Source organism: Podarcis tiliguerta, assembly GCF_965153285.1.
Source record: "Podarcis tiliguerta genome assembly, chromosome: 1".
Taxonomy (NCBI): domain Eukaryota; kingdom Metazoa; phylum Chordata; class Lepidosauria; order Squamata; family Lacertidae; genus Podarcis; species Podarcis tiliguerta.
The window spans coordinates 94362413-94377314 of NC_139534.1; the positions used below are offsets into that span (position 1 = coordinate 94362413).

The window sequence follows — 14902 nt, forward strand, 5'->3', positions numbered from 1 at the left end:
ATAAGTGGGTGGAGATAAGTTTTTCTTCCTTTCTCTTAATACTTGAACTTGGGGCCATCCAAGGAAGCTGAATGTTGGAATATTCAGGATAGGCAAAGGAAAGCATTTCTTCACACAGTGCATAGTTAAATTATTTGCTTCTCCAGGCAGTAGTGATGACCACTTGGATAGCTTTAAAACAAGATCAGGCCAATTAGAACAAGGCTTTCAACTAGCTACAATGTTCTACCACCTCTTTTGGAGGCAGGATGCCTTTGGACACCTGTTGCTTGGAATCCCAAAGTGTGCTCTGATCTTGTTTCCTGGTTTCCCACTGGCATCTGGTTGGCAAATACTCTAGGCCAGGAATAGTCAATGCAATGTCCTCAAGGTGTTGAACTCAAACTTCCATCAGTATAGCCAGTGTTCTCAGTGTTCAGGGATGATGGGAGTCGTATTCCATCGACATTGCGAGGGCACCATATTGATTACCCGTGGCCTAGTCTGTGGCCAGCAATGCCCAGAGTGGGCTGATGGCAGCAATAACATCCAGCTGCTTTTTTCATTTATACTTCTGAATACTGTAGGCCTTTCAATAAGCCAAGAATGGTTTTATTTCTGTACAGATGAACTGAAAGATGAAGACGTGACTGAAGAGTAATATGCTGCCACCTTCACTGCATTGGTAAAGTCTATTTCGTTGGTTATTGATTTACTTAGTTAAGATCATTTCAGAAATCATCCAGATCTGAGCCATAAAAGCTTATTATTCTGTGAAAATGTTTTTCCCATAGTAAATGCTTTTTGTCTTGCTTTCCTGTGGCATTTGGACTTCTAAATAAAAAATTCTCTGTTTACTTGATTTCTGGAAACAGTATCAATAACTTGCATGCATGTTAATGTTTTTTTTTAAAAAAATATATCCCAAAGATGTGGTTTTAGGTTCCTTTCCTGATTTCTAATTATGAAATCTTGAAGAGTCTTAGGAAATAAACTACATGGCACTGTATGCCTAGGTTCTCACGATGCATGCAGTCTAGCAACAGCTTTTATGTAACTGAGACATAAGTCCGCATTCCTTACAGTGAGGCATATTTAAATATCAACAGAATAAGTCTTTGGCAGATTCATCTAAACAGGAGGCATGCAGAGAATGGGATGCTCAAACGTACCTCTGTTTTCTGTTTGAAACTTGATTCCCAGCTACTTACGTATATGAATCTGGACATGTTCATTCTTGTGTGTTATGTGGTGATGATTTATAAAAAAAATCTGAGCGGGGAAGAACTGCAAAATGCTACCATTAGTTTTATGTTTGCTTTTGTGGTTTGTTTATTTATTTATTACATTTAAAACATCTACAGTGACTAGTCTCTGTGCAAAACTACACCACCACCACAAAGGCATGGGCCCTGTCCACAGGTTTATCATCAAAGATTAGCTCTAGTCATGCATTAGCATAGTGTCAATGTACAGGCAGCTGTTCAAAACTGTGGACAGGGAGTCATATTAAATTGCACGTTGTAACATACATTGTGTTAGAAGTAAAAAAATAGTCTGCTACTCAGACGCACATTCCATTTATTCTGACACCAATAACGCATGTGTGAAAGCCTGTTAGTCTGGCAAATCTTGTAGGGAATTGCTCTGTCCTTTCAGCATTGAGTAAAAAAGAAGATAGGGATTTATTTAGCATTCATTAATCATTACAGTGGTACCTCGTGTTACATACACTTCAGGTTACATATGCTTCAAGTTACAGACTCCGCTAACCCATAAATAGTGCTTCAGGTTAAGAACTTTGCTTCAGGATAAGAACAGAAATCGTGCTCCAGTGGCGTGGCGGCAGCAGGAGGCCCCATTAGCTAAAGTGGTGCTTCAGGTTAAGAACAGTTTCAGGTTAAGAATGGACCTCCGGAACGAATTAAGTACTTAACCCGAGGTGCCACTGTACTAATCATCCATACTGCATTGTTCAACAATAATTAGAAACCCGAGCCCCCTGCCTGTAGGTTTACAATCTGCAAATTACAAACAAGGGAGTAAAGGGGAGAATATGAGCAAGCAGTTGTTGAATAGCAATAGGATTATAATAGATTGTGCCTTGTCCTCAAAGGCGATCGTGCGAGAAGAGCACAGTGGGTCTACTATGAAGGGTATTTGCACTGAAATATCTTGCTGATCAGTGCCTCCGCCTGCAGCTGAGTGGCCATTGCCTTGGAAGGAACCATCCCTGATAAAAGAGGAGCAGTAGTGCTGCAGTGCCATGGCTGTAGCCATTTGCTCTGGAGATTGGAGAGTCTGGCTGTACATGCTTCTAATATGCAGGCAAGCCCACTCCCATGGCACGTCTTTCTAAACATTGACCCTTGCTGTGGGTTTTCCAACTGAAGTTGTGGCATTTGACCACCACTAATGATTAAGGCAACTGAGGTTTAATTTTAAGAATGGATTTATGTATTGGTGAGGGGTGGGCGGCCTTAAGTCTCTCTGCTTAACTAACGAGGTTGGCATAAGGAACGCAACCCAAGTGGAGAGATGCCAGGTGCTGATATAACAGATATCGGGCACAAGTGCAAAGGAGCAGGTTTAAACCTGTTGGTACAGGATGTCCCAAGAGCAGGGATTGGTTCTGGCAGATCAGCCGAAGCGCACGTGGCAAACTGACTAAGTAAATGAGCAAGAAGCAGACACCAACTTGTCTTGTTTTAATAATAGAAACAGAAGCCTGGCAGGCAGGCAAGCAGCAGAGCGGGCTGCAGAAGCTGCTATGCAGAACTGATGTCTGTTTAAACAGTGGCAACTGTAAATCCAGAAGTGGCCAAATACTATTGGTTGAACAGATTGATTCTGTTTAGATGACAGTGGAGGCTAGAGCTCAGTTGCATCTGGAACAATCTCTTAGCACACAGTGTGCAGTAATCACGTGCCGCTCAGGCCCTGCTGCAGCCTGATCAACATGGGGGCAGAGCCTAGAAGCTTGCCATGGTTTCTAGTAATGTGGGCACCTTTGTAGCTGTCTAATCCTGCCAAACTTCCTCTTTCTCTGGTGGTCTTTTATATCCTTTTTAGCTGTAATAGGATTATGTGCAGCATAGGCTTTTCTTTCACTGTCCCATTTTTGAGCATCTGCAAAGCTGCTAAGCAAGCCAAAATAAACAAGTTCCTTAAATCACAAATCACTACATGCCAATATTCATTTGCCTTGATATTACACCTGGTTAGACAAGACAACTTTGCTGTGGTTAGATAACTCTACCATACAGTGGCATTACTGTCAGAAGTTCTGACTGTAGCTACAAGAGGCTGCCACAAAGCAACATCTTATTGACCCAGTTTTGGATTCCTCAATGTTAGGGTTAGCACTCGGCTGCTGAAACAAGTGAAGCAGGTATCACTATATACCCTTTCAATACGTCCCCCTCTTCTTCTACCCATACCTGTTCAGATGTCTTCGCATTGTCATATAATCCCTCCTTTGATGAATTTTACCACTTACTTATGACATGATCATACTTACTAAGGACCCAAAATTCAGCATCTAGGTCCTCAGCAAGGACAACTGATGTTCAGAATTATAGGTAAAGGGTAAAGGGACCCCAACAGTTAAGTCCAGTTGCGAACGACTCTGGGGTTGCGGCACCCATCTTGCTTTACTGGCCGAGGGAGCTGACCTTTGTCCGCAGACAGTTTTTCCGGGTCATGTGGCCAGCATGACTAAGCCGCTTCTGGCAAAACCAAAGTAGCACATGGAAACACTTTTTTTTGACCGTGAAAAGTTAAAGTGTGGCTTAAATTCGTGACCTTACAAAAATTGGCTTTTACGATATTTCTGCTGAAACAGACATACAGTAAAACGGAATGAGTGTGAGTGCCTGCAAAATTTTAAGGGAGCGGCTTATATTCGGGTATTGTCTTTTCTTCTTTGAATTTTAAAGGTGCAGCTTATATTCGGGTGCGGCTTATATTTGGGCCACTACGGTAATTGCTAATGATTTTTCTTTTATGGTACAAGCACACTCTCTGTGCAGGCCAACTTATAGGCAGCAGGGGCATTCACTCTGAAGCAATCTCTTGTGCCTCTTGGTCCAAATTCCGAGCAATTATGCCCAGGACTGCAGTTTCTTTCCCATTATTAGTCTTCCCATCACCCTCACAATTTTCCTAATTTCCTTTATCACACTTTTCAAAAGCACACAGAAGCCATTCTAGAGCGAGACGCAAAATCAGATTTCTCAAGTGTGCTCTGCTTTCAACTCTTCTGCACTTTTCTTTTTTCTTTGTCTATTCAGCTGCCGTGTCTCATGTAGGGGTGATCAAGTCCTCCGGAAATGAATAGGCAAATTTGATTGTCGTCTCCCCAGTGAGTTTGCACATTTTTAATGCTGACCAAAAGTGAGAGGGTTCAGTTTCCCTCCTGAGAAATGTCTCTTCATGCTTTTATGAGAAAAACCACATGTTCTGAGTAAAATCCCCAGCCCTTCCCTCTACCTTTCTGTTCCTGTACTTTCCTGAAGCACCTTGCTCTCTGTTGTATATTTCTTGTTCTGATTTCTCTGGCTGCTTCCTCAGTCTGCTTTGGCTGCTTCAGGCATGGTATGCTGGCCAAAGGTGTCCGCCTCCTGCAGGATAATGCCCCGGTTCACAACTTGCATGTTGCTCAAACAGAAGCACGGTCCTGTGGCTATGAAATCCTTTCTCATACCCATTATTCTCCCAACCTTGCACCATCGGACTTCCACCTCTGTTCTGATCATGCTGTTTTTCCTTCTGCTTACAGCATGGGGGCATGGTCTCCACTGGGCAACATTTGCCCTTAATCTAACTTTCTTAACTTTGTAGCGTTATACAGGCAGTGACCTGACCATTTTAGGCTCATCTAGTTGACATGTGAACTCCAATGCCCAGGTCCTTTTTGACCCAGTAGAGGGCAAAATAGGGGCAGGGTACTGGGAACAGAAGCTCCTGCGAAATGGTCCCTGCCTATAATATGTTTGAAACACTTTGCAGACGATCACCTCTAACAGCCATAATTGTCCTCTTGTTCTTGAAATGACTCTGCCTTCCACATGCAAATGTCCCCTGCAGACCACATTAGACCTCATTCTTTTTTTCACCGAGTTGCCCGGAATATCCTATAGCCTCTCTGGCAATGTCTGTTTTCCACTGTCCCTGATATAGGCCCCAAGATGCAGGCAAAAAACATAGTTGGATAACATAGGGTCAAACTATGATACTGACTGGCTCTGCTTGTACCACGATGGTGGTCCTCTTAGCACACAAGGCACGGTAACCATGCAACTCTCGTTCTTGGTCCCAGGGTGGTCAGGCAGGGCATTGAAATTTGCTAGGGTGAATGTGCCATGGGTGTATTGCTGGATATTCACGTGTGCAAAATTGCTAAGCATGTAGAAATAAACAAAAGGACTTAAGGACTCAAGTTGGACCTGCTGGTTCAGGCCAATGGCCTATCTAGTCTATCATCCTGTTCCCCTATGACCCCTACTGTGATCCGAAGGTCTCGCGCCTAGTCGGTCACCACCAGTTCATATTAAACTCAAAAATCCCAGATGCTGCAACCTTTCTTCACATTGCTTACATCAGAAGAGAGCTTTACAATGACAGCACTTTTTATATGTAAGACGTTACTCATAAATGCCATATGTTTTGTCTAACCGCAGAAGCCTGCCACAAGGCAACATCTTCCTATTAATCCAGATCAGTGCCTCAAGTTCCTGTTTTCTTGTCTTGTTCTAGGCCGTGGGAGGAAGCAGCTTAGCATGTCAAGCACATTTCATTATTTCCCTTTTCTTCACTTTTGCCTCCTTTACTGCCCATAACCTGCTACTCTTGTAAGCACATGAGGCCACTGTCACACCAAATCTTAAAACATGGGATTACTTGCTCCAGAGAAATAGTAGCCAACCTGGGCAAAAGGTATTCAATCTGAGTTCAATCCAGCCCTCTGGACATACAGTCAAGTAATTGGGTAATAGTCTTAATCTTGAAATCATCATCATCATCACCACCACCACCACACCTTTTTCCCTGATGAGAACTTGAGGTGTCTGACAGCTAAAATGGAAACAGCTAAAAACATAGAAAAAGAGCGATCATTAAAGAAAATTAAATATTAATAGAATATATATGTGATATTAAAACATACAGAGCATTAGAATACGATAAAACTTCAAACATTAAAAACTTCCCTAAACAGGGCTGCCTTCATATGTTTTCTAAAAGTCAGGTAATTGTTTCTTTCCTTGACATCTGATGGGAGGGCATTCCACAGAGCCCTCTGCCTGGTTCCCTATAACCTCACTTTTTGCAGTGAGGGAACCGCCAGAAGGCCCTCGGTGCTGGACCTCAGTGTCCGGGCTGAACGATGGGGGTGGAGACACTCCTTCAGGTATACTGGGCCGATGCAGAAGACCCTGGGTTACGTTCACTGCATCCCAGGTAGGCCTGGGAGAGACTCTGTGTCTGAATGCCTGGAAAGCCACTGTCGGTCAGTGTAGACAGTACTGAGCTTGATTGACCTGTGGTCTGACTCACTCTAAGGGAGCATCCTGTGTTCCTACTATGTGCTACAAGATGGCTTTGGCTGTAGACCAATCTGAATTGTACAATGTATAATGGTATTTCTTGGCAGCTCTGTGCATCACAGTTTGGATTTGGCAGGAAAGACTGTGAGAGATAGAAGCGCAGCCCCATCCTGTGCTGATATTTATTCAAAAGTACGTCACGCCACATTCAATGGGAATCACTCACTAATAAGCAAGTTTGAGATTGCAGCCTCAGAGAAGGCTCCCATTTTTAGGGGACCAATCGTATGACACCAAAAGATTCAACTGCTTGTCTTTTTCATGTCAAACATTTTTATTCAGGGGAAACAAATAGAGGATTAGAGGATTTCCAGTTGATTTTTGGTAGATGATGTTGAGCTTTTGTATAAGGATTATAGCTGAGTACTTCTTAATATTGAGAAATGTGAGGGGATGTACTTTTAACAAAAGGGAATTGTGTGGCTAATTTCTAGTAAGAACGCCTAAGCCCTGCCTAATAAACTCTGGGCTTTGCAAGCCTGTGTTTGCATATGCATGTTGGGCGATCAACGCACAGGTTATGCTTGTGCATGGCCTGATATTTGTTCCTGCTGAAGCTTCAGGAAGCTTTTGGCAAGCTCAGGCTGGAAAATTTGTTCCTTATATTTATATATTGAACTGATTATTTGCACACAGTGTAAGTCGCTGTACTTAAAACATGTAGGAATGTGGCCATAGTGTCCAATTTTTGAACCATTTAGGAATGAAATAACCCAAAGATTTGGACATCTTCCATACACGTATTTTCTGGATAAAAGGATTACTTTAAGCAGATTTCCCTGAGCTCTGCAAATCTATTCAAACTTATTCTTAAAGGGTTTCTTTAAACTGAAACTGTAAATCTCTGTTCTAATTCATTTTGTGTACTTAATTTTTTTAAAGTAGTTCTGATTGTTATGGTGCTCAAAAGTATTTTCTTCCTTCCTTCCTTTCTCGTGAGAGTGTTACATTCATGTTTGTTCTTGAACATTTCAAGTTTCTCATTTATTTACAGAATTTTTGTATAATATTAATATTACAGTTCTTCAGATATGGCCTTTGTGGGCACATTACTTGGCAATCTCTCAGTTTAAAGAGGGTGACACAGCTATGGAGACGAAATTTATATTTTTAAAAATAATCCCGGTTAAAATCTAGAGAGAGCCAATTTTTCTCAGCCTAACTTTAAGAAGTGTTTCTAAGTAGTAATATTTAGAATGAGTTAATATAATGAGATTGGCTTTTTTTTTTACTGAGTGTTCCCAGCTACTACTTCTAGCTTTGACTTGTATGCCACCATATGAGCTTTAGCTGTTTTAGCTTTAATATTTTAAATGTGTGCACTATACTTTAAAAATGTTTTTATGTTATTTCTTTGAGCCGACTTGAGAAAGACATTTGTGCCCGGAAAGGTAGCATAAAAACATATATATATATCACTGTTATTTCTCTCTCCCTCTTGGAGTTCTTTGCCCCAATTCTGCAAGGGAGTTATGCATGCAAAAGCAACTTTCATATGCTAATGTCCTTCGTGGAATGGTAACTGTGGGTGCAGATTAGAGGCAGATGTTTATCAAGGTGCACTGCTGAATTGTGATGTACATTTGGGATATCCAGTTCTTGCTACATTTCTACCCACAGAACTATGCAGATGAGAATGGGCATTCTCAGTTGCGTAATGTTTTACCTGGATGAAGTTCTGTTCTTCGTCATCTTAAGATACTGGGGCTTCATTCTTTGCCCAGAAGCAGCCAAAGAAAGATTATCAGTTTGTTCAGCTAACTTCTACCTTTTCTTTCAAGGAAGACAAAAACCTCTGGCTACGTTCATTGCACACATACTGCTCAAAATGTACTCCTATGCTAAATAAAATGCAAGCACCTCTGAGTGGGAGGTAGACCTGGGTTTATTACATCCGTGCCCCTCACTGGTGACACAGTTTTTCTATCCAGAGATAACAATTGAAGTACTGTTGAAGCAACAGCCTAAATCCTCTGCTGTCATACACTTGGCATCAAGGTGTATTTTAACTGCTGTAGGGGAGGAAAACTGAAAGGTATGTGTTAGGTTTTCTAAAATAACTGCTAGTAATGGGAAAGTGGGGACCGAGTGCCAAGTATTGCTATGCTTTCTGTAATAACCTCTAGCGATGATCTTAGTGAATCCAGAGGAAGAACCTAAAAGTGCCTTTAAAAAGTGCAACACAAATAGACAGCTGGAAAAGCACAGTAGGAAAATAATATACTTGGTCTTCATATGCCAGAAGCACAGTAGATGAGTATATTGTTATAATTTGCCAGAAACTTCTTGCGTCTCCTATATTTGGACCTGATTTAGACGGTCAGGGGTCCCTTTACCTTTTTATAAAGCTGTTTGTTTCCAGCAAAACTGCGTTCTGTGCTTCTTTATACATGATTAAGTGTACGCATTCTTATACAGTGGTACCTTGGTTATCAAACTTAATCCATTCCGGGAGTCCGTTGGACTCCCAGAACCGTTCGAAAACCAAGGCGCATTTTCCGATTGGCTGCAGGAGCTTCCTGCACTCAATCGGAAGCTGCGTTGGACATTCAGCTTCCGAAAGACGTTCGTAAACTGGAACACTTACTTCTGGGTTTGTGGCGTTCAGGAGCCGATTTGTTTGGGAGCCAAGCTGTTTGACAACCAAGATACCACTGTACTTGCTTACGGCAGTGTGGTGTGTTAGAGGGTACTGGACGTGGCCCAAAGATGTCATGATTATGGGTGCACAGGCAAACTAGAGGAATGAGGAATGGCTTGAAACAATGTTATTCCTCAGAGCCTCTAAGACCAACTTGTCCAGAGACTTCTAAGCCTTTGGAACTGCCTGGATCATGTGACCTGAGGGAAAGTCCTCAAATTATCAATTTCTCAATTCTAAGGGAGTCTCTCTAAATTATAAACCCTATCATTACAAAAGAAGAAGAAGAAGAAGAGGAGTTTGGATTTGATTTCCCGCCTTTCACTCCCTTTAAGCAGTCTCAAAGCGGCTAACATTCTCCTTTCCCTTCCTCCCCCACAACAAACACTCTGTGAGGTGAGTGGGGCTGAGAGACTTCAAAGAAGTGTGACTAGCCCAAGGTCACCCAGCAGCTGCATGTGGAGGAGTGGAGACGCGAACCCGGTTCCCCAGATTACAAGTCTACCGCTCTTAACTACTACACTACACTGGCTGCAAATCTCTACTCAAGTTACTGGACTCACAGGGTGATCCTGTGTCCTTCACTGTCTCTCCACTTAAGCTACATCACAGGGTGATTGTGAGAGTAAATGTATACCACCCTGAACTCACAGAAGAAACAGCGATATGATAGATCACAGGAGAAGCCTACAAATGGAATGTGTAATATGGAAAGCTGTCTTCCAGAGTGAGTTACCTTTTACATTTATGGCAAAAAATTAGGTTAAGCAGGTATTTCTGCCCTTCCCAGAATTCAAAGTCCTGCTTATAAAAGAGGACAGAGGAACATTCAAAGTGCTCTGTAAGAACTATAGAAGAGTTCTGTTTCATCTGTTTAGCTCCTATTTCTTGTTATTTCTTGTTATCTAAAGATGAAGTTGTGGTGGTTTGTAGAAAGGTAACCAAAATTTGCTGAATAGTTTTCAGAGTACAAGCGTTTTACATCAACACTCCAGCACCTGATAAGAAACAATTTGGCATCAGAGCTATTTGTATTCTGTGCAGGAAATGAGCAATCCAACCCACCATTGTCACTGAAAACTCTTCAGTGAGGTAGATTGTGTGGAGTATTATTTTTCCTGTGCTGGCAAATGTTCAGATGTGATATTGAATGTTAGTGATGGACCATAGTCAATTTGTATTACTGGCTGCTTTATAAACAGAGCAATGACATTGTACAAAGGTGGAAATGATAACTTGCAGCTAGGCCTGCTCCAAAAATGAAACATACCGTAAGTCATTCTTAGGCCTTTTGAAACCAGTGGCCTTTTATATAATCATAACTCTGGGTTGGATTATAACCTGGCTGTTCAAATAAAGAAGATTGCAGCATGATAGGTGAACTTGCCATATTTTAGAGTAGCAGATTATTGTAAATTGTTTTTAGTGTACAATAACAAAATGTATGATACAACTTGGGTGTGTTTCAGCTGGACTATGGATATTTAGGCACATGGTGACTAAAATCTTGACTAGATGATAAAGACAGTGAAGATTCAGGCTGGCCCATCCAAGAATGAGGCCTCTGAGAATTTGTCCTTGAAAAATCAAGGTTATCCAAACTCTCACCTCTCCTCATTTTAGTGCCAATTAGACTAACAGGCTCTTTGTGCTCTCTGGAACTCCATTGTCTGATCCAGCTGTTGTCTTTGTGTAGGGATGTCTTCTTTCTCATTTCCTGAAGGATCTGCTGACTTTCCAGCTCAGCTGGGGACAAGCCATGCTTTCTGAGATCTCTTCTGTGAGTCACCAGCATTTGAGGACTGCTCGGAAAGTTTGCTCTTCATGCCATTTCTATTTGCATGATGATCATCTAGATCTGGAGTTGATATGGATTTACTTCTGTTAGTATTGAAGTAGCCTGTTGGATCATCAGAATTTCGTGATGTTTCAAAATGCCTTTGATACTGGGACCTCTGTATTAATGTTTCCTCGACTTGTTCAACCTGCAATTTCTGTTCTGCTGCTTCCTCGGCCTCGGCCCGGTATACCTGAAGGAGCGTCTCCACCCCCATCGTTCTGCCCGGACACTGAGGTCCAGCTCCGAGGGCCTCCTGGCGGTTCCCTCATTGCGAGAAGTAAAGCTACAGGGAACCAGGCAGAGGGCCTTCTTGGTAGTGGCACCCGCCCTGTGGAACGCCCTCCCAGCAGATGTCAAAGCGATAAATAACTACCTGACATTCAGAAGACATCTTAAGGCAGCCCTGTTCAGGGAAGTTTTTAATCTGTGATATTTTATTGTATTTTTTGTTTCTATGGAAGCCGCCCAGAGTGGCTGGGGAAACCCAGCCAGATGGGCGGGGTACAAATAATAAATTATTATTATTATTATTATTATATTCCTGATACATCGGCTCCTCTAGTTGTTTCCAAACATCACTTAACTGCATCATTGACTACCAAGTTTAAAGTGTGTGCATTTCAGGGCCCCCAAAAGACGTGGGAGTTTATGTCCATGACTGTCTTTTGTGTGCCATTTTCTTTACCTTTCATGTTACTCCCATTGTCATAACGCTGACCCTGCAGATTCTCAATTGGTCGTTCGCTCAAGATGCCCATGAAGACTTTCTGTCATAAAAGCACCTGCAGTCTCCTTTAGTGAAACAAATCCCAAGAAACGTTCTCTTATGATAAACTCAAGTTCAGACATAACATACATTTGTTGAATATGACTAACATCAGGTATGCAGCCCAGAACAATTGACTAGTATTTGGCTGAGTTTGCACATGCTAACATTTTCTGCTCTGTAGCACCTGCTAGAAGTTATATAAACTAATTTTGCATATCTTTTCCTAGGTAGTCAACCATTGTTTCTTGCTCTTTAACTCTGTGTAAATAATGTTCATTCGTGATCGTTTCCAAATAGTGCAAGATATTCTACAAACTTTAAAAAAAAAAGTCCATTGCTAGCACTACACAGCTTTTCAGTTGTACCATGGAATTAAAAAATTAAATTAAATCAATCCACTCAAACTAGTTGTCAGAATCTGGCCATTTTAACCATATCCATCGCACGGAATATTGACCCAAGGGAAACTGAACATGGTGTAGCCTGTTTTGTTACCAATGAAACATCAGTCCTTTGTCAGTTGTGTTAATCATGACTTGTGCAACAGTGACCGGAGTCCTAGACCAGAAGGCTGCTTGCATAAGGAAATGCTCTGTGCTGGTGCAGCAGAAGTCGTCAGAACAGTGAGGTCAGTCATAGGCCATTGATACTGTGACACATGCACATGCGGGGCTCTTGCAAGAGTGCACAGAGAGCAGGGCCAGGAAGGAGGGAGGAACTAAGGATAAGCCGAGTGGTTCTAATGTGTGTAACATTATGTCAGCAAAGCACAGCAGCAACACATCTTTTAAAAGGCAAGTGTGTGGGGGTGGGGGGAGTATTTATCAAGAGTTTCAAATTTTTAGATTCAAACTTTTGAATTTGGGCGCATGATGGTTGACTACATTTCTGCTATCGACTTTGAGGGAAGCTTATCATTTATTTAAACAGTTTATATACTGCTTAACTGCGGTCATTTAATCAGTGCCCAATAAATGCAAAATGGTAAAAATCAGGTAAAACTATAAAATCAGACTTCAGTTTAAATAAATAAATAAATAAATAAATCTTAAATCAGATTGATAAATAATAGCGTGCTGAAATTCAATACTATTGCACCTTTCCCTCGTTTCTAGAAATCCCCCAAATCCAACAGCATCTATTATTAGGAATGTTGAAAGCACACCTTCAAATTGTGGGAATCGAATTTGCTTGAGAATTCCACCCCCCACCCCCCACTCTTGGCTGCCCCAAATACTTGCATAAAGTGCAGCTTTCCTACTTTTACGCAGATGTTTTCTTGGACCCAATACTTTATGGGCACCATAACCTGGGGCTGTCTGAGAATCTCATTATTATCCTTATTGTAATTTTAATTCCCAAACAACATTTTCAACCTGATCTCTCTTATGCAGTCTCTTTACCTGCAGACTGTTATTTCTGTCAGTTGTTCTACATAAAGGAAAGCTGTGTTGAATAGGTAAAGATTTACTCCAAGGGAAAGATGGTCCAAATAAATAAAGAAAGGATGGCAATGCCAAGAAGAAGCAGCAGAAAGGAATGCTCTTGGAACACAGTTCCTTTCAATGACTTCTTTTTGTTTTAAGCTCATATTATATTTCTGCCTGGTTTATGTGTTTGGAAAAGTGCTCCCTCTTTGACAAGGATAGATCACTTAAAGCTCTAAGCCACAGTTATCCATTACACTGGGGCATTGGATACAATCCAGGTGAGGATGGCCAAATGCCTTGCTGAATTAAATGAGACTCCACAACATGGTGTACAGCTTACAACTGATTCCATTATATATCAGGCAGTTTCTCTGCAATAATATATTAGAGGTATAAAACAATGCTGAATCTTGCACACTGTTTATTAGCAAGTGTGTGTGTGTGTGTGTGTGTGTGTGTGTGTGTGCAGAATGAAAAACATTGGCAGGTACTGGGAATCTTCCATACCTGGAGTGTTATCTTGTGTCACTATTTTGATTTCTTATTCAGAAAGGAATACTATCATGTCTTGTAGTGCTCATGGCTAGCAGCAGTTAATAGAAAACTGCAGTATGATGCAGCTGCATTTTGTTGGAAGCCGCCCAGAGTGGCTGGGGAAACCCAGCCAGATGGGTGGGATATTTATTATTATTATTATTATTATTATTATTATTATTATTATTATTATTATGGCTCAAATGTTATGGTAGTCAGAAGAATAATTCCCCACTTGGGTGGTGTGTTTGGCATCGTATCCATGGAATCCTTAATGCGTAGACTGACCTTAAGCTGTCTCAGCTGCCCAGCATCAGAACCATCAGTCTGATGCACAGCGCAATATAGGAGTCTCCAAGTTATCTTGCTGCTGGCATCTGTCTGTCTCGAGAGAACATGGAGTGCACCTCCAGGGGTTAAGTCAAACCACTGGAGAATCACAGTGCCTGTTGTGGCTGCAGAGACTGTTAACTCATAACATCTGCCTCCCACGCTGCTTTTGTTGCACTAGCGGCACTGAAGTGACCTCTCTGGGGTGCAAGCCTGGGCAGTATGTACGGAAGTCCTGAGCTGCCAAGATGACAAGACCCCCCTCTTGGCCTCACTGATTTGGGACAAAGCAAAGAAGAGCAATATATTTGGTACCAGCTTGGCTGCAGGAGTAGCTGGAAGGAGGCATACAAGATGCCATCCAACTATCTTAAGGACTGCACTCTGGATTTGTGTAGGGCTTGGTCCTTAGCCTTTTCCTCTCCCAAAGGTGTCCCGCAAGGTAGCGGGTATGGATTTTTCCTCAGGGTTTACTCCCAAAGCATTTCTCACAAATGAGTATAGCCGCAAGGCAGCGGAGGTTTAGCACCAGTTTTCCTTCTCCTAGATGGGCTTCCTTCCCAGGTTGGCAAGTCCCATCTGCCCCTCGCTTCCCTCTACAGCACATGCACAAACCACCTTCTTGATCTCATCTGCTCAATCTGCTTGAACCTGTCTTTGCATACAGGGGAAATCTCTAACTCACCAAGGGTTTGAGGCCAATCGGCTACCCTCACCTAGTTTACCCACACCCCATTAAACAGCTTCACAGACATTAAAGGTAAAGGTAAAGGT

The 14902-nt window shown here is 42.0% G+C and overlaps 1 protein-coding gene across 3 annotated transcripts in view; it reads left to right on the forward strand.

The window, feature by feature from the left end:
• Positions 1 to 14902, forward strand: part of FSIP1 (fibrous sheath interacting protein 1) — a 104268-nt gene that overhangs the window by 79471 nt on the left and 9895 nt on the right. The window contains exons 13-14 of one of the 3 annotated variants that reach the window (XM_083450338.1): positions 606 to 664; positions 9827 to 9924. In XM_083450338.1, coding sequence (XP_083306464.1) covers positions 606 to 640 — 35 coding nt within the window. In that variant the 3' untranslated portion in view covers positions 641 to 664; positions 9827 to 9924. Of the gene's footprint in view, positions 1 to 605; positions 842 to 9826; positions 9925 to 14902 lie in introns of those variants that run through there. The other 2 variants (XM_083450339.1, XM_083450337.1) reach the window with 2 other exon arrangements.